Source organism: Muscardinus avellanarius (genome assembly GCF_963383645.1).
Source record: "Muscardinus avellanarius genome assembly, chromosome: X".
Classification (NCBI taxonomy): Eukaryota; Metazoa; Chordata; class Mammalia; order Rodentia; family Gliridae; genus Muscardinus; species Muscardinus avellanarius.
The window spans coordinates 34,687,931-34,711,642 of record NC_137792.1 but is presented as its reverse complement, the minus strand read 5'-3'; the positions used below and the strand labels follow the sequence as shown (position 1 = coordinate 34,711,642).

Genomic DNA, 23,712 nt, shown 5'->3' with positions numbered 1-23,712 from the left:
GTAAGGAAACGCCAAGTTTCTTCTCAAGAAACTCCATTTCATCTTAAGAAAACACCGGGTTTCTTCTCAAGAAACCCTCCGTTTCACCAGTACCACCAAAAAAAAATATTGTCCTTGGCAGTGATTTTTAGGTACCATCGAGCCAGGAAAAAGAAGAAACTAGAAGGCAGGCAGGCAGATGGGCAGGGCACCCAGACTTCCCTGCCCTCTTGGGCTACCAGGCTCCACATGGAAGGACAGTGTGACATCCGTGGGGACCACCATAGAGAACAAGGCTGGCCACTTGCTAGAGACTGAGTTTCCTACATGGAGCTTCAGAGTGGGCCTTTGCCTGGGGACAAGGAAAAAGTTGTCCCTGGGGACTGGTCTCAAAGACACAGTAAGGCCTTGGTGTTCCCAGGGCTTCTGGGGAGGAAGGAGGAGCCATCCTGGCTGGGGCTGGGGCTGGGGCTGGGGCGCCGCCACAGCTGAGGCCAGCAGCTCTTGGATAGCCTCCTTCTCTTCCATGTAACCATCCCTCAGAAAAGTCTCCTTCACTTCCCAGCCTGGCATCCTCTGCCAGGCTGTGAGGGATGCAGGGGGAAGAAGTCTAAGGGGAAAACAAAGCCAGGTACGGTGGCACATGCCTGTAATCCAGGTACTCGAGATGCTGAGATAGGAGACTGGCAGGTTCAAGACCAGCCTCAGCAATTTGGTGAGACTTTTCGCAAGTTAGCGAGACTCTGTTACAAAATGAAAAAATAAAATAGGGCTGGGGCTGTAGTTCAAAGGTAGAACGCCTCTGGATTCAACCTCCAGTACCAAAAGGAAAACAGGGTCCCTTTCTTTGAGGAAAGAGTGAAGGTCACAGAGAGGATTGACAGCCAAGGACAGCTGTGCCCAGCAGTGTCGTGTAGAGGGCAGCACTGTAGGTGGCCTGAGGGCTGTGGCCCAGCCTTGTGAAACCACCACAGAAGTGTCTTCTCAGAAACAGCCAACAGGAGCCAGGCGTGGTGGCGCACGCTTGTAATCCCAGCATTCGAGAGGCTGAGACAGGAGGATCCGGGTTCGCAGACAGCCCCAGCTACTTGGGCCCTTTGCAACTCAGTGAGACCCTGTTTCAAAATAAAGAATAAAAAATAGGGGTGGAGGTGTAGCTCAGAGGTAGAATGCCCCTGGGTTCATCCCCAGTACCGCAAAAAAAAAAGGAAGAAAAGAAAAGAAACAGCCAGTGGGCCTGCTGAGAGGTATATTTTCAAAAGACCAAGGTAGGGGAGTTAAATAGTAAGCTGAATATTTGTAAATGGAAAGCCTTTTTTAATAGTACTTGGATTGAACCCATGAGTATTCTATCTCCAAGCCATATCCCCAGCCCTTTTTTATTTTTTATTTGGAACATGGTCTCTCTAAGTTGCTGAATCTGGTCTTGAACATGTTATAGGTGTGCACCACCGTGCCACGCTGTGAGAAACATTTATTTGTAATTTTTTCCCTTTTTTTTCTTTCTTTTTTTTTTTTTTTTTTTGGTGGTCCTGGGGTTCCCGGAAGCCCTTCTACCTCCGGGCTACACTCCCAGACCTATTTTTACATTTTTCATTTTTGGAAACAGGGTCTCCTAAGCCAGCGAGACTGGCTCCGAACCAGCGCGATCCTCCTGTCTCTGCCTCCCAAGCGCGGGGATGACAAGCGTGCGCCACCACACCCGGCCTGTAATCTTTTTCTTTTTTTGTAGTACTGGGGATGGAACGCAGGGGCATTCTACCTCTGAGCTACACCCCCAGCCCTATTTTTTCTTTACTTTGAAACAGGGTCTCACTGAGTTGCAAAGGGCATAAGTAGTGTCTGCAAATTACGATCTTCCTGTCTCTGCTTCCCAAATGCTAGGGTTACAAGCATGCACCACCATGCTGGGCTGTAATTATTTTTTATTCTATTTGGTACTGGGGATTGAAGCCAGGGGCATTCTACCTCCAAACCATGCCCCCTAGCCTTTATTTGGAAACAAAGTCTCACTAAATTGCTGAAGCTGGCTTGTAATCTGTGATCTTCCTGTTTTAGCTTTTCAAGTACTGAGATTACAGGCATATGCCACCACGCCCAACTTTGGAAAACATATTTAGAGGAAAATTATGAACCCTTAGTCTCTATCACTGAGCTACAGTTCTTACAAAATTATTTTTTGCCAGGCATGATGGTGCATTCTTATAATCCCAGTACTTGGGAGGCTGAGACAGGAGGATCACAGATTCAAGACCAGCCCCAGCAATTTAGCAAGACCCTGTTCTAAAATAAAATATAATATCAGACTGGGGGTTTTGCCTAGGGATAGAATGCCCCTGAGTTCAACCCCCATTACCACCAAAAAAACAACATGTTTTAAAACATTTTGATCCAGGGTCTTACTACATTGCTTAGCTGGTCTCAAACCTTCCATCCTCCTGTTTCAGTCTTCCAAAGTGCTTAGATTACAAGCATGCAGCACCATGCCTGGCTTCGCTCCCCTTTCTTTTCTTTTCTTTTCTTTTTTTTTTTTTTTTTTGTGGTACTGGGGATGGAACCCAGGGGTATTCTACCTTCGAGCTGCATCCCCAGCCCTATTTTTTATTCTTTATTTTATTTTATTTTATTTTTGCATGTTTGGGGATGGAATCCAGAGGCATTCGACCTCAGAGCTACACCCCCTGCCCTATTTTTTGTTCTTTATTTTGAAACAGGGTCTCACTGAGTTGCAGAGGGCCTCACTAACTAGCTGAGGCTGTCCACAAACCTCGACCCTCCGGTCTCAGCCTCCCAAATGCTGGGATTACAAGCGAGCGCCACCGCGCCCGGCTCACTCCCCTTTCTTGAAAGAATCAATGCATGGAAAACATAGCAGCCTATTGGCTGGAGCAGATATTGTGTTGTGAAGCCTCTTTGGAGGCTAGTGGACCACTCTCCAGGTTTCCTCTCAAGTTCTATTTCTTCAGGCAGTTCTGAGAAGTGCAGGTTTGAGTCTACCAAATGAACCACTACTCTAGAACCACTAGTACTTTGGAGTGGGACTCGTTTCACAAATAGCCCCAGTTCACTTCTCTTTCTGGGCACCCAGGGGAGGTATACTTCTCTGTCCCCTGAAGGCAAATGTGGCCATGTGGCATTTTGGGCCCATGAAATGTGAGCAGCAATTTGTGTCACATCTGAAAGTATTTAAGAGTGATTCGTGAGCCGGGTGTGGTAGCACATACGTGTAATCCCAGTACCTGGGAGGATGAGACAGGAGGATGACAGGTTTGAGGTTAGTCTCAGCAATTTAGTGAGGCCCTGTTTCAAGATAAAAAATAGGTAGAATGCCCTTCGGCTTAATCCCCAGTACCAAAATAGTAATAATACAACCTAATTGTGGGGATGGGAGGGAGAGAGGGAAACTCTTTAAAGCACACGATGTACTTATTCATATCGTAGTCAACCACTAAGCCAAGCATGAGAGGGAGGGATGGGGAGGGAGTGGGGTGAGGACTGGGTGGGAGCTGGCTGTGTGATGTGTGTGTGCATTTATGTCTATACAAGTTTTTTACCCCATTATGATGTATAAATACAATGCACCAATTAAAAATTTAAAAAATTGTTGCCGACTAATCTCAGTTGGGTCGTTATTGTCAGCTCCCGGTCAAATCCTCAGAAAGATGGGGCAAAAGGCAGGTGGAGTTCTGCAGAAACTTATCTGCAGCGATTCTTTCCCCTCTATGAATTCCCTAAGTTTTTAGGTACGACGTTTGGGAAAGAATCTGAGGCGGACAAAGGCTTCTTGAGCCAATGACACTTTATTACAAAAACTCCAAGAAATTTATACCCTTCACCAGTAAAGTTAATAGTAAGAGGAGAGGAAGTGAATGTAATCACTGTGAAACAATAGTGAATGACACGTAAACAGAGGTAAAAAAAACTAGTCCGGTTTTCAGCTGGCTTTTGGCTTTCAAGGGATTAACTCCGGCTCTCTCCCAGATCTTGCAGTCAAGCAGTTCCAAAGGGCAATCTTTCAGAAGAAAACGGGCACACCCAAGGCTTGGAGGCTTCTCGGGGAATCTTCTTTAACTTTCCTGGAACTTTCCATCTTTTGTGCTCAGTTCCATATAGCAAGTGTGGGGAGATGTGGTGATTCAGGTGGATGTGATAGAGTTTCTCCAGGTGTTGGCATTTTACCTTCTAAATCTGAAAGCTTAAGCAAACTCACAACACAGTTTGGTAGACAAAATACCACAAACAACACCACAAAGTTCTTGGTTTTAACTGCCAGATGTATTTCCTTAACTGCTGAACACTCTTCTTTAGACAATAAGCCTATTAAAAGTCTAACCATCTTTAATAATCCATTTCTCTGTCACAAACCCTCTGCAACCTGCCTCTAACTTTCTAATTCCTTTCTTTCCCAGTTGGGACTTTCTTATGATAAGCTCTTCTTCATGCAAAAATGCTTTTCTTACTCTTACACGGTATTTCCTTTCCTTCATACATATATATTTAGAACATCTGTCCTTTATTTTGTCATATTCATTAACCATGCAGTCAGCCTCTCTGTCTTCAGGAATATTTACACTGGGCGTAAAAGTCACCAATCTTTCTCCTTGAGTCTATTGTATTTGGGCAACTAAGTTGTTTATCAACTAAATTGCTTTAAGGTCACACACAAGGTTTTTATCTTCTCTGTCTCTAGGCAGGATCTCAAGGGTAAACAAAGTTACCTTAAACTGAGCTACCTTACCGGAGTTAATAGCTTAACCTAAGTTAGTGATAGTGGGGGTCGGAGACCCTTTGTGATTGCTGCAGCTGGAATACTTATCACAGCATCTGAATTCTGGCCAGTTTTTATTGTTATTGAGCAGAGCCAAGGACGTTTAGGCAAATTATTAGAGATTTTATTTCCACGGACTCAGTTTCTATTTATAGTCCTAATTTCACATCACTGGAGCAATTCGTGTAGAGAGTTAAAAGGATAATAGTAAAAGTGGGGGGGTACTTTGGCCAGAGACGACACCTCCTTCTCGGGGCTTTTTGCCGAATTTAACTATGTGGAGTGGGGGTCTCAACACATAGATGCCGAGGCAGCAGGATGTCTTGGCAAAAAATAGTAATAATAATAGTGATACATGATTCTCCCAATTGTTCCTTCTTGTGTAGCCGCAAACCTTAGAGTCTGGTGTTTGTTTGACAGGATCCTAAGATGGTGGATCTTATCATCAGCCTGGGGCCTTGAGTGGCTACAAGGAGCAGAACCTCTCCTGATGAGCCTACATGCACCATGTAGCATGCACAATAAAGTTTAGTAAGCCAGTGATGTTTGGGTTTGTTAGCACCACATAATATGGCCTGCCCTGATTGGTCCACGTAGGTTTCCCATTTGTTTTTGTTTGTTTACTACTGGGGAGTGAACCAAGGGGCATGCTAGCTCTGAGCCACACCCACAATCCTTTTTATTTTGAAATAGAGTCTGAGTTACTGAGGGTCTTGCTAAGTAGTTGAGGCAGGGTTTGAACTTGCAATCCTCTTCTCTCAGCCTCCCAAGTAATAGAACTACAGGCATGTACCACTGTACACAGCATTGTGCACATAATTTTGCTTAGCAGAATCCATGGCACCTAACATCCCCCAAGGTACTAACTAGCCAGTGATGGGGGAGAGACTTGTTGAACTCCAAGTGGGAACTCTTCACTCCCTGGTATCTCATGAGAGCTCATAATGGTTTCGATTTCCCTGGGGATTCCTTCCAGGCATCTCGGGATCTGTTTGGCAGTAAGTAGCTCCCATGTTCCCAGAATTCTACTGGGCTGGGTAGCTGTATAAAAATCTGTGTGTCAGGAGGCTATTTTAGTGTTGATATTTGTTCAGAAACATTCAACGAAGCAAACGTTCATTAAAAGGCTGACCATCTAACCTTGCTCCCCCCCCCCCCCCGGAATTGAACTAGAGGAGCACTTTGAGGCTGGCCCTTACCAACCTGCTCCAGATGAAAGAAAGACATTCCTGTCGAGGGGCCATCTGGCTCCTCGGTAACCCAGACTGCAAGTCTGCCGCAGACTTCCAGGTTACCCGATTGCAGAGATCTCTTCTCTGGATTCCCCTGGTTGCTGCTCAGTTTCCATGGCCACAACACAAGGTTTGAGCAAACAACACTGCTGACCTCATTGGATTCTCACGTTGGAAAAGTAAGACGTTTGAACAGCTAGTTCACTCCGAAATGTGAAAATCAATCAGCAGGCTTAGAGTTTTGAGTGAGTGTAGCCAAATGAAAAGAAGTTGTGATTTTGGAACCTCATTTTACTTTGTGTGTGTGTGTGTGTGTGTGTGTGTGTGTGTGTGTGTGTAGAGATTAAACCCAGGAGCATTCTACCTCTGAGCTACACCCCCAACCCTATTTTTTTTTTTTTTGGTGGTACTAGGGGTGGGACCCAGAGGCTTTCTACCTCCAGGCTATACACTAGGGATTGAACCTAGGGGTATTCTATCTCTAGCTTCCAGCCCTTTTATTTTTTTTTTTTATTTTGAAACAGAGTCTCAATAAGTTATGGAGCACTGGCCTAGAATTTGTGATTCTCCTGTCTCAGCCTCCCAAATCCTGGGATTACAGGTGTGCACTACCACATCCACCTAAGGTTCTAATCTTTTATTTTTTTGCAGTGCTGGGGATGGAATCCAGGGGCATTCTATCTCAGAGTGACACGCCCCCCAGCCCTATTTTTTTTCTTTATTTTGAAACAGGGTCTCACTGAGTTGCAAAGGTTTTCACTAAGTAGCTGAGGCTGTCCTCAAACCATGATGCTCCTGTCTCAACCAAATGCGGGGATTATAAGGATGTGCCACTATGCCTGGTTTAAAATTCTGATTTTTGTTTGTTTCTTTTGGTGGTACTGGGGATGGAACCCGTCTACCTCTGGGCTACACTCCCAGACCTATTTTTATATTTTGCTATTATTTGGAAATAGGGTCTCTTAAGCCAGCGATGCTGGCTTTGAACCTGTGCGATCCTCCTCTCTCCGCCACCCAAGCGTGGGGATTACAAGCATGTGCCACCATGCCTGGTTAAAATTCTGATTTTGATAATGATCTTGTGAAACTCTCGTTATATCGTTATTCTTAGAAAATACACACTGATGTTTTCAAGGGTCATGATATTTACAACTCAAACTATTAGTAAGAAGTAATAGCAATACAGAAAGAGAGAAAAATGAAAGGGTAGTAAAAAGTTAAGATTGGGGAACCTGGGTGAATGGCCATAAGTGTTTATTGTACTATTCTTGCAATTTTTCTGTTAAGTATGAAGTTTTTCAAAATAAAAAATTAAATCATATGTGCTCTAGAAAAGTAGCTTTCGAATTTTTTAGCTACAATCCTTTAATAAACTACAAATTGTACATAGCAACCAAGTATACACACAAATAGACACACACAATTGGAATGAATGCATACAAATGAAAAGTTTCACAAAACAGTGCTTACTCTTGTATTACATATGATACTGGGACTTTTTCTTTTTTCTTTATTTTTTTATTTTTATTTTTTTGGTGGTACTGGGGATGGAACCATGGGCTTTCTACCTCTGAACTACACCCCTGGCCCTATTTTATACCTTATTTGGAAACAGGGTCTCACTAAGTTGCTGAGAGCCTCACTAAGTAGCTGAGGCTGGCTTGGAACCTGTGTGATCCTCCTGTCTCAGCCTCCCAAGCATGGGGATTACAAGTGTGCGCCACCACGCCCGGCTTGCTCTAGGACTTTTCTGTTTTATTATTGCTTTTTGCAGTGCTGGGGATGGAACACAGTCTCCAGCAAGCTACCCACTCACTCTACCACTGAATTGCAACTCCAGCCCTGTTTCGTTTTTTGTTGTTGTTGTTTGCTTGGGGTGGTGAAGATGGAACCCAGGGGCATTCTCTCTTCGAGCTACACTCCATCCCTATACTATTTTTAATTTTTTTTTATTTTTTTGATGGTACTGGGGATGGAACTCTTCTACCTCCGGGCTGCACTCCCAGACCTATTTTATATTTTATTTGGAAACAGGGTCTCTTGAGCCAGTGAGGCTGGCTTCGAACCTGCATGATCCTCCTGTCTCAGCCTCCCAAGCACGGGGATTACAAGTGTGTGCCACCACGCCCGGCTTCTATTTTTTATTTTGAAACAGGGTCTCAGTAAGTTGCTGAAGGTCTTGTTGCATTGCTTCAGGCTGGTCTTGAACCTACAATCCTTCTGTCTCTGCCTACCAAGTACTAGGATAACAGGCACGCACCACCATGCCCAGCTCACTTTAACTTTCATTTTTTGGGCGGGTCTGGGGCTGGAACCCAGGGGCATTAGACCTCTGAGCTACGCCCCCAGCCCTATTTTTTATTCTTTATTTTGAAACAGGGCCTCACTAAGTAGCTGAGGCTGTCTGCAAACCGCGATCCTCCGGTCTCAGCCTCCCAAATGCTGGGATTACAAGCGTGCGCCACCATGAGCTCCCTTTAACTTTTCTAACTTTAGGATTTTACAAATGAAGTTGTTCACAACACACCCTGCTGCCCTAAAGTTCCTTTGTGGCAAAGGACACCCTGGGAGTAACTATAGAGTAAATAAATGCAACTTTGTTTTAAACATCTCTTGATACATCTCAAACCCCAGGAGCCACCAGCCAGCATCCCCTTGGCTCTAAGTTTCTTTCCCATCTCCCTTCTCTCGTGTCCTGTCCACCTTCCTGAACAGGAGTCCCCAGCCCCCTGGGGGAGGGTGGCGAGGACTGGGACAGAGAACAAATGAACTGGGTTCAAATACCGTGCAAGGGGAATTGGCACAGTCCTTAATACTCAGTCAATGGAATAAGTAATTCGGGCATTTCAGGCACCACCATAAGACGTGGGGAAGAGGTAGGGACGAGGCCCTAAGAGCTTCCAATTTCTAGCCTTCCCACCCCATGGCCCACGTTCATTCGTGTTTCTTTTCCAATAGATGCCCGTGTGAGAAAAGCACAACTCCACACCCCATCCCAGCCCTGGCACTTCTTGGAGTTCTCCTCTACCCGGGGCCCTCTTGGGAGGCACTGAGCCTTCTGTCCTCTACCATGCACTTCCCTCGCCCCCCACCACAAACACCCCTAAAGCCCAGCTAAGCAAACTTTCCCCATTGGGCCAAAGCACTCTGGGCCACACGGCGGGGTCAGTCCCTGTGCAGGCCAGAGAGCATGGAGTGGGCCACGCTGAGCAGGAAAGCAGAGAAGAAGGGCCGCGCGGCCTCGCGGCCTGGTGCCCCCGGCCCGCGGGAGGGGAGGCCGTCTGGCAGCGAGGCGTTGACCGGCCCCCCGGTGCTGTTGGTCACCTCCTCCACGCGGGCCCTGGGGGCCAGCAGCTTGGAGAGAAGGCTACTGAACCTGCTCACGGTGGTGGCCTCCGGCTCCAGGGCCGGGCCGGGGCTGGGCGCGGTGAAGTTGAGCTCCTCGGGGTCCAGGCACAGGCCGTCGGAGGAGCGCTCGAAGGCCACCTGGCTGAGGTCCAGGCCGGCCACCGAGCCCGGGGAGGCGCAGGGCACATCGGCCTCGCGCCCGGAGCCCTCGATCCACTCCCGCAGCCACTGCAGGCGGCAGTCGCAGCGCCACGGGTTGCGGAAGAGGAAGAGGCGGCCCAGGAAGAAGCCGGGCTGGAAGGCGGCCCAGGAGAGCACGGTGAGGCGGTTGCCGTTGAGGTGCAGAGCCAGCAGGCCCGAGAGGTTCTGGAAGGCGCCCTCCTCCACGAAGGCGATGTGGTTGCGATCCAGGTAGAGCAGCTCGAGCTCGGCCAGCTCGGCGAACCAGGCCCGCGCCACGGCGCGCAGCTCGTTGCCGCCCAGGTTGAGCGTGCGCAGGCGGCGCAGGCCGCCGAAGGCCCGGCCCGGCAGCTCGGCCAGCAGGTTGTCGTGGAGCAGCAGGTGCTCCAGGGCGCCGCAGTCGCCGAAGGCGCCGGCGTGCACGGCGCGGACGCGGTTGGCCTGCAGGCTGAGCGAGCGCAGGCGCCGCAGGCCCCGCAGCGAGCTGGAGGCCACCGCCTCGATGCGGCCGCGCTCCAGGTGCGCGTGCGTCAGGTTGGCCAGGCCGCGCAGCGCGCCCGGCACGCGGCGGAACAGGTTGTCGAAGGCCGCCAGCTCGCGCAGCGCGGGCAGCTCGGCCAGGAGGCGCTCGGGCACGCTGAACAGGCGGCAGGCGGCCAGGTCGAGGCGGCGCAGGCGGCCGAGCGCCGCGAAGGTGCGCGCGTGCAGGTAGCGCAGCTCGCCGTTGTGCGCCAGGCGCAGCTCGGCCAGCCGCGGGAGCCCCTTGAAGGCGCCGGGCGTGATGAACGACAGGTTGTTGTGGCGCAGCGACAGGCGGCGCAGCGACGGCAGCGTGCCGAAGGCCCGCTCGCCCAGGACGCGCAGGCCGTTGCGGTCCAGGTCGATGGAGGCCGCCTCGCACGGGAACTCGGCCGGCACCCGCTGCAGGCCCGCGCGGTCGCAGCGCACCGAGCAGCCGCGCTCCACGCTGCTGCAGGAGCAGGCGGCCGGGCAGGCGCGCAGGCAGGCCTCGGCGGAGGCGCGGGCGCCGGGCAGGCCGAGCAGCACGGCTGCGGGAGGAGAAAGGGCGACAGAGGAGCGGTCAGCTGCGGCTCACCCCAGGGAGCGGGACACCCTCCGGCCCCCTGCAAGTGCTCCCGCCCGCCCCGGCCTCTCGCAGGATGCCCCACCCACAGCGCCCCTCCTTTGCTTCCCAGTTACTTCTCTTTGGAGGAGGTACTGGGGATGGAACCCAGGAGCACTCTACACCCCCAGCCCTATTTCGGTTTTTAATTCGGAAACAGGCCCTCACTAAGTTGCGGAGACCCTCGCTACATGACAGGCGGTCCAAGAAGCTGCAATCCTCCTGGCTTCGGCCTCTCGAGTGCTGGGATTACAAGCAAATGACGCCACGCCCGGCTTCCAAGTTACTTCAATCAGGGAAGCCTTTGCTGTAACCCTGTATCAGACTCCATTCTAAACTCCCTCCTAAACCGAAAGCACGCCTGTAGTCTTAGTACTTGGGAGGCCGAGACAGGAGGATCACAGGTTCGTGGCCAGACTCAGCAAGCAGCGTGACTTTCATCAACTTAGCAGGACACTGTTTCCAAATAAAAATAAAAACTAGGGCTGAGGGTCTAGTTTTCAGGTAGAATGCCTCTAAGTTCAATTCCCAGCACCAAAACAAACAAACAAACAAACAAACTCCCTCCTATCTGTATCATCACAGTGGCCTAGAGAGTTGTGCTCTGCATTTCTTTTTTCTTTTTTCTTTCTTTCTTTATTTATTTATTTATTTATTTTTGGTGGTGGTACTGGGGATGGAACCCAAGGGCCTTTTACCTCCAGGCTACACTCTCAGACCTGTTTTATAGTTTATTTGGAAACAGGGTCTCTTAAGCCAGCTGAGGCTGGCTTTGAACCTGTGTGATCCTCCTGTCTTAGCCTCCCAAGTGCGAGGATGGACCACCACACCCAGCTTAAAAATAGGGCTGGGGTTTTTTTGGGTGTTTTTTTTTTTTTTTTTTTTTTGGTGGTACTGGGGATGGAACCCAGGGAGGGGCCTTCTACCTCCGGGCTACACTCCCAGACCTATTTTACATTTTTTATTTGGAAACAGGGTCTCTTAAGCCAGCTGAGGCTGGCTTTGAACCTGCGAGATCCTCCCGTCTCAGCCTCCCAAGCGCGGGGATTACAAGCGTGCCCACCACGCCCAGCTTTGTGGTCTGCATTTCTAGGGGGGCCTCTAAGAACATTATAGGGGCCCACACCTATGCCTGCGCTGCCAGACACAGTGGCCAATAGCCACATGGCCTGCTGAGCATTTGAAAGATGACCAGCTCTGCGGTGTGCCCTACGTACAGAAGGTGCACCAGCCTCAGAGACTGAGTCCCAGAGTCAAAAACCACATCAATAATATTTTGTATTGATTGCATGAAATAATATTTTACATATATGGGGTTGAAAAGATGGTTTTTAGTTTTAGTTTTTTGGTAGTAGGGATTGAACCCAGGGATGGTCTACCTCCAAGCTGTATATATCCTCAGCCCCTTTGGGGGAATGCTGCATATCTGAGCTTCACCCCAGCCTTTTTTTTTTTTTTTTTTGCAATACTGGGGATTGAACCCAGGGCCATTCTACCACCAAACTACACCATCATCCCTATTTTTATTCTTTATTTTGAAACAGGGTCTCACTGAGTTGCAGAGGGCCTCACTAAGTACCTGAAGCTGGCGGTGAACCTGTGATCCTCCCATCTCAGACTCCCAAGTACTGGGATTACTGGCATGCGCCACCACACCTGGCTACCCCCAGCCCTTTTTATTTATTTACTTATTTATTTATTTTGAGACAGGGTCTCACTAAGTTACAAGGAGTTGTAATTGCCTCAAACCTACAATCCTCCAATCTCAGCCTCCCAAATACTGGGGTTATAGGCACAGAATGCCTTGCCTGGCATGAATAAAATCTTGATGTCAATGGTTTCTACCTTTTTTTAATGTTGCTTGTTAGAAAATTTATATGTATGTGGGTAGTGTTTTATTTCTGTTGGTCTGGTTGACCTCTCTCCTCATAAGAATTTAATTCCTGTACAAACCCCAGGAAGTAAATTAAGCCTCATAGAGAAGGCAGAATTTGGGGCAGGAAGGACTTGAAGTTGGGCATGGTGGCACATGACTATAATCCCAGTACTTGGGAGGCTGAAACAGGAGGATCGCAGGTTTGAGACCAGTCTCTGCAATTTAGTGAAACCTTCAGCAACTTAGTGAAACCCTGTTTCAAAATAAAAAAAATAAAGGCTGAGACAGGAGGATCGTGGTTCAAGGACAGCCTCAGCTACTTGTGAGGCCCTTTGCAACTCAGTGAGACCCTGTTAAGAAAGAAAGAAAGAAAGAAAGAAAGAAAGAAAGAAAGAAAGAAAGAAATTTATAAAGGGCTGAGGGTATAGCTCAGACGTAGAATAACCCTGAGTTCAATCCTCAGTACTAAAAGAAAAAGAAAAAAAGAAAGGCTAAAGAAAAAAGAACAGCCGATCAATCTTTTTTCTTCTTTCTCCTAGCAGTCACTAAAATTAAACCAAAGAAACATCATACTAAATAAGCTCACCAGCCCTAGCCCTCTAGAAATTTTCCATCATCATAAGAAAGAAACATGCTTATAAAGCTTGTTCTGAGCACTGGAGTGGAGGATCACATAAAGACTTCAAGAGTTGTCCCTCCCCCACACCTGCTAGGCTTGCCTCTGGAGGCTAACAAAATGCTGGCTGCAGCCCTGTGAAAGCCAGAGACCCGCCAGGCTCAAGGGCCAGCAGAAAAGGCAGCATTGACAAATGCCCAAGTTTTATTTTCTCACAACTCTTGTTTCCCAGAGCAGGTTTCAGGTAGAGTGTGCTCGATCCACAATTCTTGCAGGGAAGAATGGGTCCCTAGAGGTAAATGTGCCCATGGATTCAGAGTTTCTACCCCTCCTCAGCACGACTCCCCAATTCCAGTGTGTGCACAGTACCCTGCCTCATCTGCCTAAACCCCTGCGGGGACCTGAGGTGTGACCAGCACAAGGGGTGTGGGGATAGCTTACTGCTGCCTCTATAGATGTGCTCAGCTTGCAAGGTCTTTCCAGTCCACCTGTGAAGATACCCAGTGTTGTCTCTGCTGCTAGAAAGGGGATTTAGCCCTTTTGACTTGACTGGAGAACACTTGGATCTTTGAGCATTTGCTTGAAAGCTACTTGTCATCCCCATACTTGGAAGGCTGAGACAAGATGTTCAGAGGTTTGAGGTCAGTCTCCGTAACTTAGATCCTCGGCAACTTAATGAGATCCTGTTTGAAAAATAAATAAATAAATAAGCCGGGCATGGTGGTGCACACCTGTAATCCTAGTGTTTGGGAGGCTGAGTCATCAACCTAGCAAGACCCTGTTTCAAAATAAAAATAAAATACAATAGGGCTATGGGCGTAGCTCAGAGACAGCATGCCCCTAGGTTCAATCCCCAGTACCACAAAAAATTAATTAGAGCTGGGGAATCTAGCTTAGAGGTAGAATAGCCCTGGGTTCAATCCTCAATACTATGAAAAAGAAAAAGGAGAGGAGGAGGAGGAGGAGGAGGAGGAGGAGGAGGAGGAGGAGGAGGAAAGAAAAGAAATCTGTGGCTATTTCAGCATTATTTGGGGGGGGGTCTGGGGATGGAACCCAGGGGCATTCAACCTCTGAGCCAAACCCCTGCCCTGTTTTGTATTCTCTGTTTTGAAAGAGGATCTCACTAAGTTGTACCAGTATTGGGAAGAGGCATCAAAATGTATTAATGTGACAGTATTGGAAAATTGCTTTGATAATTTCCAAAATGTAAAATCTAGTCAGAGCCTAGGTGCTGTGCAGGCTCTCGGGCAGGGAGAGGGCTGCAGCGACTACAATGCAGAATGCCTCTTTGTCTTTGCCCTTCATTCTAATCATTAATTAACCTATCTATAGTAAAAGCCTTAGAGTCAACTGAAGCCATTAATCCTAAAATTACAATGGAGGCACCTGGTGCCTCTGTTTCCCTCCTCTCCTCTGGGATCCGGCTCGGGCATAGGAAAGGTAAACTTTGTGTGCGGCTTCAGAGCACCCTAGTTGATGAGCAACCAATACTGCCCAGTACAATAGAGCCCAGGGCCAGGTAGATTCTTGACCCTTGCACTTAGGAAGTGCACTGTGGGGAGACAAAGAGGCACCACCTGGCTAAGGAATAAGTAACTAGCCCATTGCCCTGGTAACGCTGATGAGGAAGGTACCAATACAAAATCTATTTAGGGTTGAGGTCCCCAAAAGGGGCCGGAGTTCCATTTTCGGGCTCCCCAGCTTGCGGGTCAGCATGCTGCTTTTTCTCTTCTCTATTTCCTACTGATCTATTTCCTACTAATTTTGTAATAAAGATTTGTTAAAGCTGCACTGAGCTGCCCGTTAATTTTTCTATTCAACCAACGTTAGTTGAATAAGTAAAAGAGCCCCACCATTTCAAACCGCAACACTAAGTAGCTGAGGCTGTCCGCGAACCACGATCCTCTGGTCTCAGCCTCCCAAATGCTGGGATTACAAGTGTGTGCCACCACGCCCAGCTTATTTTAACATTCTGATGTTGAGAAGGCTTGACTTTGCTTTTTCTTCTTCCTAAAAGCTATGAGCTAGATGCCAAGCTTCCAGCAAGGTTCTTGGACCCTGGGCTGAGCCTGGCTGTGAACAGGACCTCTGCCGGCTTGGGAGACACCCTGTTAAGGAAATAGGGCCAAGAATATAACCTTAACTCTAGGCCTCAGCTGGACACAGATGAGACCTTTTCCTCTCAGTGCTTCCAACTGGGTCAAGTCAAAGGCATTAGATTTCCAGACAAATAGTCCTTTATTCTAGTCTCTTCTTTCTAATTAAGAAAAGTATACTCTTGATGATGTGACTCACATTTGTACTGCATAATAACTAACACTGTGTGTTATACAGTGTGGCTTACTAAGTGTTTGTAGAATTAAATGAAATTAATGCCTCATCTATGAGATTCTTGCTGGAGTATATCATTTCTTCTTAAAACTGTTTTCAAGAACTCAGAGGATGGAGCCGGGCGTGGTGGCACATGCTTGTAATCCCAGCATTCGGGAGGCTGAGACAGGAGGATCGTGGTTCAAGATAGCCTCAGCTACTTAGTGAGGCCCTCTGCAACTCAGTGAGAACCTGTTTCAAAATAAAGAATAAAAAATAGAGCTGGGGGTGTCACTTGGAGGTAGAATGGCTCTGGGTTCCATCCCCAATACCTCAAAAAAAAAAAAAAAAAAACTCTTGGGAGACCAAAACAGGAGGATCACAGGCTCAAGGCCAGCCAGTGCTGGTAACTTAGCAAGGCCCTACTTCAAAATAAGAAATAAAAGCTGGGTGTACCCCTGCAATCCCAGTACTTGGGAAGCTGAGACAAGAGGATCTCAGGTTCGCAGCCGGCCTCAGCAACTTAGTGAGAACCTGTCTCAAAATAAAAAACAATAACATAGGACTTGGGGTATAGCTAAGAAGCAGAATGCTCCTGGGTTCAAGCCCCAATACCACAAAAAATGAAAATAAATAAATAGCCCTGGGGGATGTAGGTTAGTAGTAAAATACCTCTTGGTTCAATCTCCAGTAGCATGGAAAAAGAACTCATAGGATTATAAGAGGCAGGACACAACCAATTTGTGTGACGCAAGAAACCAAAAATGTAGCTGACAATATTTTATTATTTATTTATTTATTTATGGTACGAGGTTTGAGCCCTGGGCATTCTACCTCCAAACTATACCCCCAGCCCTATTTTATTTTTATTTGGAAACAGGGTCTCACTAGGTTGCTGAGCATCTCACTACTTGCTGAGGCTGTCCTTGAACCTGCAATCCTCCTGTCTCAGCCTCCTAAATACTGGGATTACACATGTGTGCCACTATGCCTGGCTTGATGTCACTGTTTTAAAAATAAATGCCCCTGGGTTCCATCCACAATAACGATATATATATATATATATATTTGCCATTGTATATCCTTTCACTTTTAAAATTTTGAGCCGGGCATGGTAGTGCACGCTTGTAATCCCAGCATTCAGGAGGCTGAGACCAGAGGATCATGATTCACAGACAACCTCAGCTACTACTTAGTGAGGCCCTCTGAAACTTAGTGAGACCCTGTTTCAAAATAAAGAATAAAAAATAGGGCAGGGGGTGTAACTCGGAGGTCGAATGCCCCTGGGTTCCATCCCCAGACCCACACAAAAAAATAAATAAATAAATTTTTGAAACGTGAATGTACAACCTATTTGAGAAAATAGATTATTTTAAATCTTGATAGCTATAAGGAACAATAACTTATTTAGTTGATTATTTTGTAAAATTTAAATTAAGTAAATTCTCAGAACAGCTAGCAAAACTCCAGTGTTGGCTCACCCAGTATAAAGACTAAATGTATGCTTAGTAAGCCAGAAGAACAAGGCACCAAAAAGCTTTTTTTCAAAGTAATAACATATTTGGAAGTTGCAAGTCTGCTTGCAATAACAGCAAAGTAGCCGGGCATGGTGGTGCATGCTTGTAATCCCCACATTTGGGAGGCTGCGACAGAAGGATTGCACAGGTTCAAAGCCAGCCTCAGCTACTTAGTGAGGCTCTCAGCAACTTAGTGAGACCCTGTTTCCAGTATAAAATAAGTTTGGGAGTATAGCCCAGATGTAGAAAAGCCCCTGGGTTCCACCCCCAGTACCACCAAAAAAATAAATTTAAAAAAAGGAATGTCTCCCTAGGTAGCCGGACATGGTAGTACAGGTTTGTAATCCCAGCATTTGGGAGGCTAAGACAGGAGGATCGTGGTTCATGGACAGCCTCAGCTACTAATTTTTCAAAATAAAGAATAAAAAATAAGGCTGGGGTATACCTTGGAGGTAGAATGCCCCGAGTTCCATCCCCAATACCGCAAAAAAAAAAAAAAAAAAGAAAGAAAGAAAGAATGTCTCCCTAGCCCTCCTGGAAGCCAGGCAGCTATGTTGGAAGCTGGGCTTGGTTGCCAAGGGGGAGGGGGTCCTGAGGATGTGAGGATTATATAAAGTATGCTCCTCCCCTTGCTCTAGTTCATTCTCTCTCTCTCTCTCTCTCTCTCTCTCTCTCTCTCTCTCTCTCTCTCTCTCTCTCTCTCATGTGAGAGCAGTGCCTTGTTCTCTCATCACCAAGCTCTGAGCTTCACAGACCTGGCCTGACATAGACTAAAGCCTTGAAAATTCCAGAACTGTGAGCAAATAAATCTTCCTTCCTCTAATTTGTATAGTCAGTTGTTTGGGATTACAGCAGTGAGAATGCTGACCGAAACAACCCATATTTATTACGACGAGGAGAATGCAAAAAAAAAGTATCTAGGATGGTTTGCTACCAGGGCTGAGTATTAGAATCCCATGGGGAGTTTTAAAAACTCTGACCACCCAGACCAATTACATCAGGATCTTGGGGGTGTGGTCAGACATCACTATTTCTAAAGCTACACAAGTGACCAGATGCCAGTGCTTGTAATCCCAGCTGCTCAGAAACCTGAGGCAGGAGGATCACAATTTCAAGTCCAGCCTGGGCAACTTAGCAAAACCCTGTCGCAAAAAAAAAAAAAAAATGGCCACGTGTGGTGGTGCACACTTGTAATCCCAGTATTTGGGAGGCTGAGACAGGAGGCTCAAAGTTCGGAGAAAGCCTCAGCTACTACTTAGTGAGGCCCTTTGCAACTCAATGAGATCCTGTTTAAAAATAAAGAATAAAAAATAGGGCTGGGAGTGTAGCTTAGAGGTAGAACGCCTAGGGTTCCATCCCTAGTACAGAAAAAAACAAAAATCAAAAGGGCTGGAGATAAATCTCAGTGGTAGAGCAACCCTGGATTAAATCCCTAGGACAGGGGGTTAGGGGGGCTTCACAAGTGATTCCAAAGTCAAACTTCAAAATGTAACCAAAGTAAATCAAGGTCTAAAGCCAGGTGTAGTGGCACATGCCTATAATCCCAGTACTTGGGAGGCTGAGACAGGAGGATTGCAGGTTCAAAACAGTCTCAGCAATTAGTGAGACTCTCAGCCACCTAGTGAGATCTTGTTTTGAAAAAAATAGGGCTAAGGATATAACTCAGAGGTAGAATGCCCTTGGGTTGAATCCTCAGTAACACACACACACACACACACACACACACACACACACACACATAAAAGTTCTAGGTGGACCAACTCTATAAAAATGGGATTCAAACCATTTTTATACCAAACCACCCTAGGTATATAACCAAAGGAATTGGAAGCTAGTGTTCTGATAAATACTTGTATGCAAATGTTGATAGAAGCATTATTCATAACAGTGAAAAGATGGAAACATCAAATATTCATTAATCAATGCATGGATGAATAAATGTGGTACTTCCATATAATGGAAAGATGATAGATGATAGATATCTAGACATAGATATAGATAAATGTATAAATTGTGTGTGTGTGTGTGTGTGTGTGTAGTTCTAGAGATTGAACCTAGGGGCATTCTACCTCTAAACTACACCCCCATCCCTATTTTATTCTTATTTCAAAACAAGGTTTCACTAGGTTGATGAGAATTTCACTACTTGCTGAGGCTATCCTCGAACTTGTTATCCTCCTGTCTCAGTCTCCCAGGTACTGGGATACCCAGCTACAAATTGTTTTAAAACACTGGAAAGCAATCCATATAGAGAGAGTGGATGCAACTCTTTAAAAAAGAGAGAAGCAGAAGCTGGGAGTGGTGGCACAGGCTTGTAATCCCAGTCCTTAGGAGGCTGAGAAAGGAGGATCACAGGTTCAAAGCCACCCTCAGCAACACAGTGAGGCTCTCTGCAATGGAGTGAGACCCTGTTTCAAAAATAAAAATAAAATCTGAGTGTGGTGGCGCACGCTTGTAATCTCAGCATTTGGGAGGCTGAGACAGGAGGACTGTGGTTCGAGGACAGCCTCAGCTACTACTTAGTGAGGCCCTTTGCAATTCAATGAAACCCTGTTTCAAAATAAAGAATTAAACAAAATAGGGCTGGGGGTATAGCTTGGAGGTAGAATGCCCCTGGGTTCCATCCCCAGTACCGCAAAGAAATATAAATAAATAAATAGATAGATAAATAAATATCAAATAGGGCTCAGGGTATAGCTCAGAGGTAGATGCCTCTGGGTTTAATCTCCAGTACCAACCAAAATAAATGAGGGGGGTGGGGGAGAAAGAGAAAAGAAAGCTTGGTGAGATCCCATTTTAAATAAATTTTCCTCTCCAGATATTTTCAAGTCCAAATAGTACATGTAAAGTTCACACTGGCTAGCCAGGCATGGTGGCACATGCTTGTAATAAATAAATAAAAATAAAAGATAAAATAGGACTGGGGGGGTATATCTCGTGCCACACACACACACACACACACACACACACAAAGTCGACAGTGGCTGGATATTGAGGAGGGAAAACATGGAAAAGAAGGAGACACAAAATAATAATTATTATTTGTGACCTAGGAGATGGAACCCGAGTGCTCTATCACTGAGCTACCTCCTCAACCCTCTCTTAGTGTTACTGAGAACTGAACCCAGGAACATTCTACCCCCAAGGTACAATTTAGCCTTTTTTTTTTTTTTGGTGGTACTGGGGGTGGAACCCAGGGGCTTTCTACCTCCGGGCTATACTCCCAGACCTTTTTTCTATTTTATTTGGAAACAGGGTCTCACTAAGTTGCTGAGAGCCTCACTCAGTAGCTGAGGCTGGCTTCCAACCTGTGTGATCCTCCTGTCTCAGCCTCCCGAGCGCTGGGATTACAAGCGTGCGCCACCACGCCCGGCTTTATATTTTATTTTGAAACAGGGTCTCACTAAGTTGCAGAGGGCCTAAGTTGCTGAGGCTGTCCTCAAACCTGCAATCCTCCCATCTCAGCCTCCCATGTACTGGGATTACAAGGATGTGCCACCATGCCTGACTCATTTTTATATTTTACTTGAGACAGAGTCTTGCTAAGTTGCTCAGGCTGGCTCTGAACCTCCTGCCTCAGCTTCCCGAGTAGCAAGCACCACCACACCTCACTGGGAGCCATGAAATGAGCATACAGACTCTCCTTATATTCTTGGTTGAGTCCTAAGTGCATGTGTGGAGGGACCCAGGGGAAAAACAAAAACTGAAGAGCCAAAGACTATACAGAGATCTTAGCAATGGCCCAATGATGGGAGACAAGAGAAGAATTCAAGGTCCACCAAGTTAGAGGAACTTGTGCCATCCACCGTGCTTTTCATTGAAACTCCAAAGGTCATACTTACAGTAAAGACCATTTCCTAGGACTAAGGGCAAATCTAAAATAGGCCTACCCGAACCAAGCCTAAAACCAAGCCCTGCGCACATCAAGGTGATCTGCACGCAGTTTACCTGGACGCCAGAACAAAATCCTACACACTTTAGAGAAGATAAGAGAATCCAGAGTTTCTACAAATACCTTCCGTATTAGTGAGTACATAATCAAATAATAGTAGGCATGTGGAAAAGTAGCAAGACAGTTAACAGAGCAGACCCATAGACAGCCTACATGCTGCAGCTACCAAAGAAGGGTTCACTATAAAGATGTTAATTTACAGGGAAAGATGGGTATAATGAGTGAAAATATGGGGAACTTGACCTTTGAAGGAGGTATGGGAACTCTAAAAATGAGCCCAATGGAGATCTTAACACTGAAATAATGCAATATCTAAAATTTTACAAATCATTGAAGATGAATAGCAGATCAACCACTGCAGAAGAAAAGATGAACTTCAAGAGAGGCCCATAAAAATTACCCAAAGTGAAACAGAGAGAAAGAAAGATTGGGCAAAAGATCCTCAGATCCTCAATGAACTGTGGGTCAAGCAATTAGGCCAGCATGCATCTGTCTGGAGTCCCAGAGGAAAGAAGGGACTGGCTAAAAATGAATTGAAGACAATTTCTAAAATTTTCTTAAAAACGAGGCTCAGGCTGAGCATGGTGGTGCATGCTTGTAATCTTAGTATTTGAGAGGCTGAGACAGGAGAATCATAGTTCACAGACAGCTTCAGCTACTTCGTGAGGCCCTCTGCAACTCAGTGAGACCCTGTTTCAAAATAAAGAATAAAAAATAGAACTGGTGGTATAGTTTAAAAAATAGAACTGGTGGTATAGTTTGGCCTAGCACCACACACACACAAAAAAAGAGGCTCAGAATCAGGCATGGTGGTGCACACCTATAGTTCCAGTATTTGGGAGGCCAAGACAGGAGAATTGCAGGTTCTAGTCTAGCGTCAGAAACTTACTGAAGACCAGTTTCAAGCTAATAAAAAAATAAAATGGGTTTTGGTTATAGCTTAGAGGTTGAATATCCCTGGGTTCAATCCTCAGTACCAAACAAACAAACAAAACAACTTCATTAAGCCCCAAGCAACATAAAATACACACATTCCCCTACCTAGAGATATCATAGTCAAATTGCTAAACACCAAAGAGAAAATTCTGCATTGGGGAGGCTGAGACAGGAGGATCACAGTTTTGAGGACAGCCTCAGCTACTATTTAATGAGGCCCTTTGCAACTCAGTGAGACTCTGTTTCCAAATAAAGAAAAAATAGGGCTGGGAGTGTCACTCAGAGATAGAATGTCCATGGGTTCCATCCTCAGTACTGCAAAAAAAAAAAAATAGACTTAGTGCCCTATAAAAGGGACCCCAGACACAGTGATACACCCCTGCGATTCCTGTACTTAGGAAGATGAGACAGGAGAATGGTAATTTTTAGCCCACTGCATGGTAACTTAGTGAGACCCTGTTTCAAAATAAAAAGTAAGAAGGGCTGCGGTGTAGTTTAGAGGTAGAATGCCCCTAGGTTCAATCCCCAGCACCAGAACAAAAAAACACACTATTTTTTTTCACTTTAATTGTTTAACAGATAAGTGACTGTTAAAAACAAAAACAACAATGTATTTAAACACATATAAATGAAAAATATGACAACAATAACATACAGAATGAGAAAGGAGGTGAAGTGAATTGACTCTTTAAACATCTTACACTATATACAAAACAATATAAGATTAATTTTAGGTAAACCTTAAGAAATTAAAGGTACAAAGCCGGGCGTGGTGGCACACGCTTGTAATCCCAGCATTTGGGAGGCTGAGACAGGAGGATGGCAGTTTGTGGACAGCCTCAGCTACTTAGTGAGGCCCTCTGCAACTCAGTGAGACCCTGTTTCCAAATAAAGAATAAAAAATAGGACTGGGAGTATAGCTCAGAGGTAGAATGCCCCTGGGTTCTACCCCCAGTACCTCCAAAAAAAGAAAAAGAAAAAGAAATTAAAGGTACATAATTCCTAGAAAAATAAAAATAATCTCAACCCCTACCTCACACCATATGTAACAATCTCAATCCCAAAGAACAGCAAATATCTACAGGACATAGTTTAGAAATTGTGGTAAGATATATTATCTGGGTGATATGAGCAAGTATAATGCCACTTACATTAGCTACATTTTATAGGTTTCTTTTGCTCTCATAACAACCAACTTTTCATAAATATTTGCTGAGAGCTAAGATTACTACATACATCATTTTGTTGACTGCAACAGCCCTGCACATATCATTTCCTCCTTCTTACAAAAGAGGAAATTGAGGTTCAGGGTGGTTAAATGACACCAATCTGTGTTTGCCTTTCCACCAAACTGTATGATCTCCTACCCTGCACACCTAACCTCGTGGGCTTCCGTTTCTTTAACTGAACTGAAGGAACTGCACTTCCTGACCCTGACGGCCTTTCTGACTCATCTTTCATGGTTCCACAGGCAGCTGTTGCCAACCACTGCCTCTAAGAAAAAATATGCCTCTCGGACTCCCATGTTTCCGCCACCTCCTCTAAGCCACAGCTGCTGGTGCCACGAGTGAACACTTTGATCTAAATAGAGCTGATCAGATTCATTCCTTCTTCATGAAAATAGACTAGGAACTGAGCCTCTGGACAGAATCTGGCTGATGGGAGCACAAACCTGTTTACTGCCGGCGCTGGGATTTGTAGCAAAGCCACATGCAGCACAGAGCTGTAGAGGAACAGGAGCCAAGCAGAAGGTAAGGAAGTTGGTGTACAGGCAGTCTATGCGGGCACCATAACAAAATACCATAGCCTGGGAGCCTACAAACAACAGAAACCAGCAGAGCATGGTGATGGCACACACCTGTTAATCCCAGTACT

At 46.1% G+C, this 23,712-nt stretch overlaps 1 protein-coding gene across 1 annotated transcript in view; it reads right to left on the bottom strand.

Moving 5' to 3' along the window:
* Positions 1-9,144: 9,144 nt before the first annotated feature.
* NYX (nyctalopin) overlaps positions 9,145-23,712 on the bottom strand; it is a gene marked incomplete at both ends in the record, with an annotated part of 32,936 nt that continues 18,368 nt past the window's right edge. The window contains 3 exons of the mRNA XM_080718855.1: positions 9,145-10,556; positions 23,205-23,325; positions 23,510-23,652. Coding sequence (XP_080574981.1) covers positions 9,145-10,556; positions 23,205-23,325; positions 23,510-23,652 — 1,676 coding nt within the window. The remainder of the gene's footprint in view (positions 10,557-23,204; positions 23,326-23,509; positions 23,653-23,712) is intronic.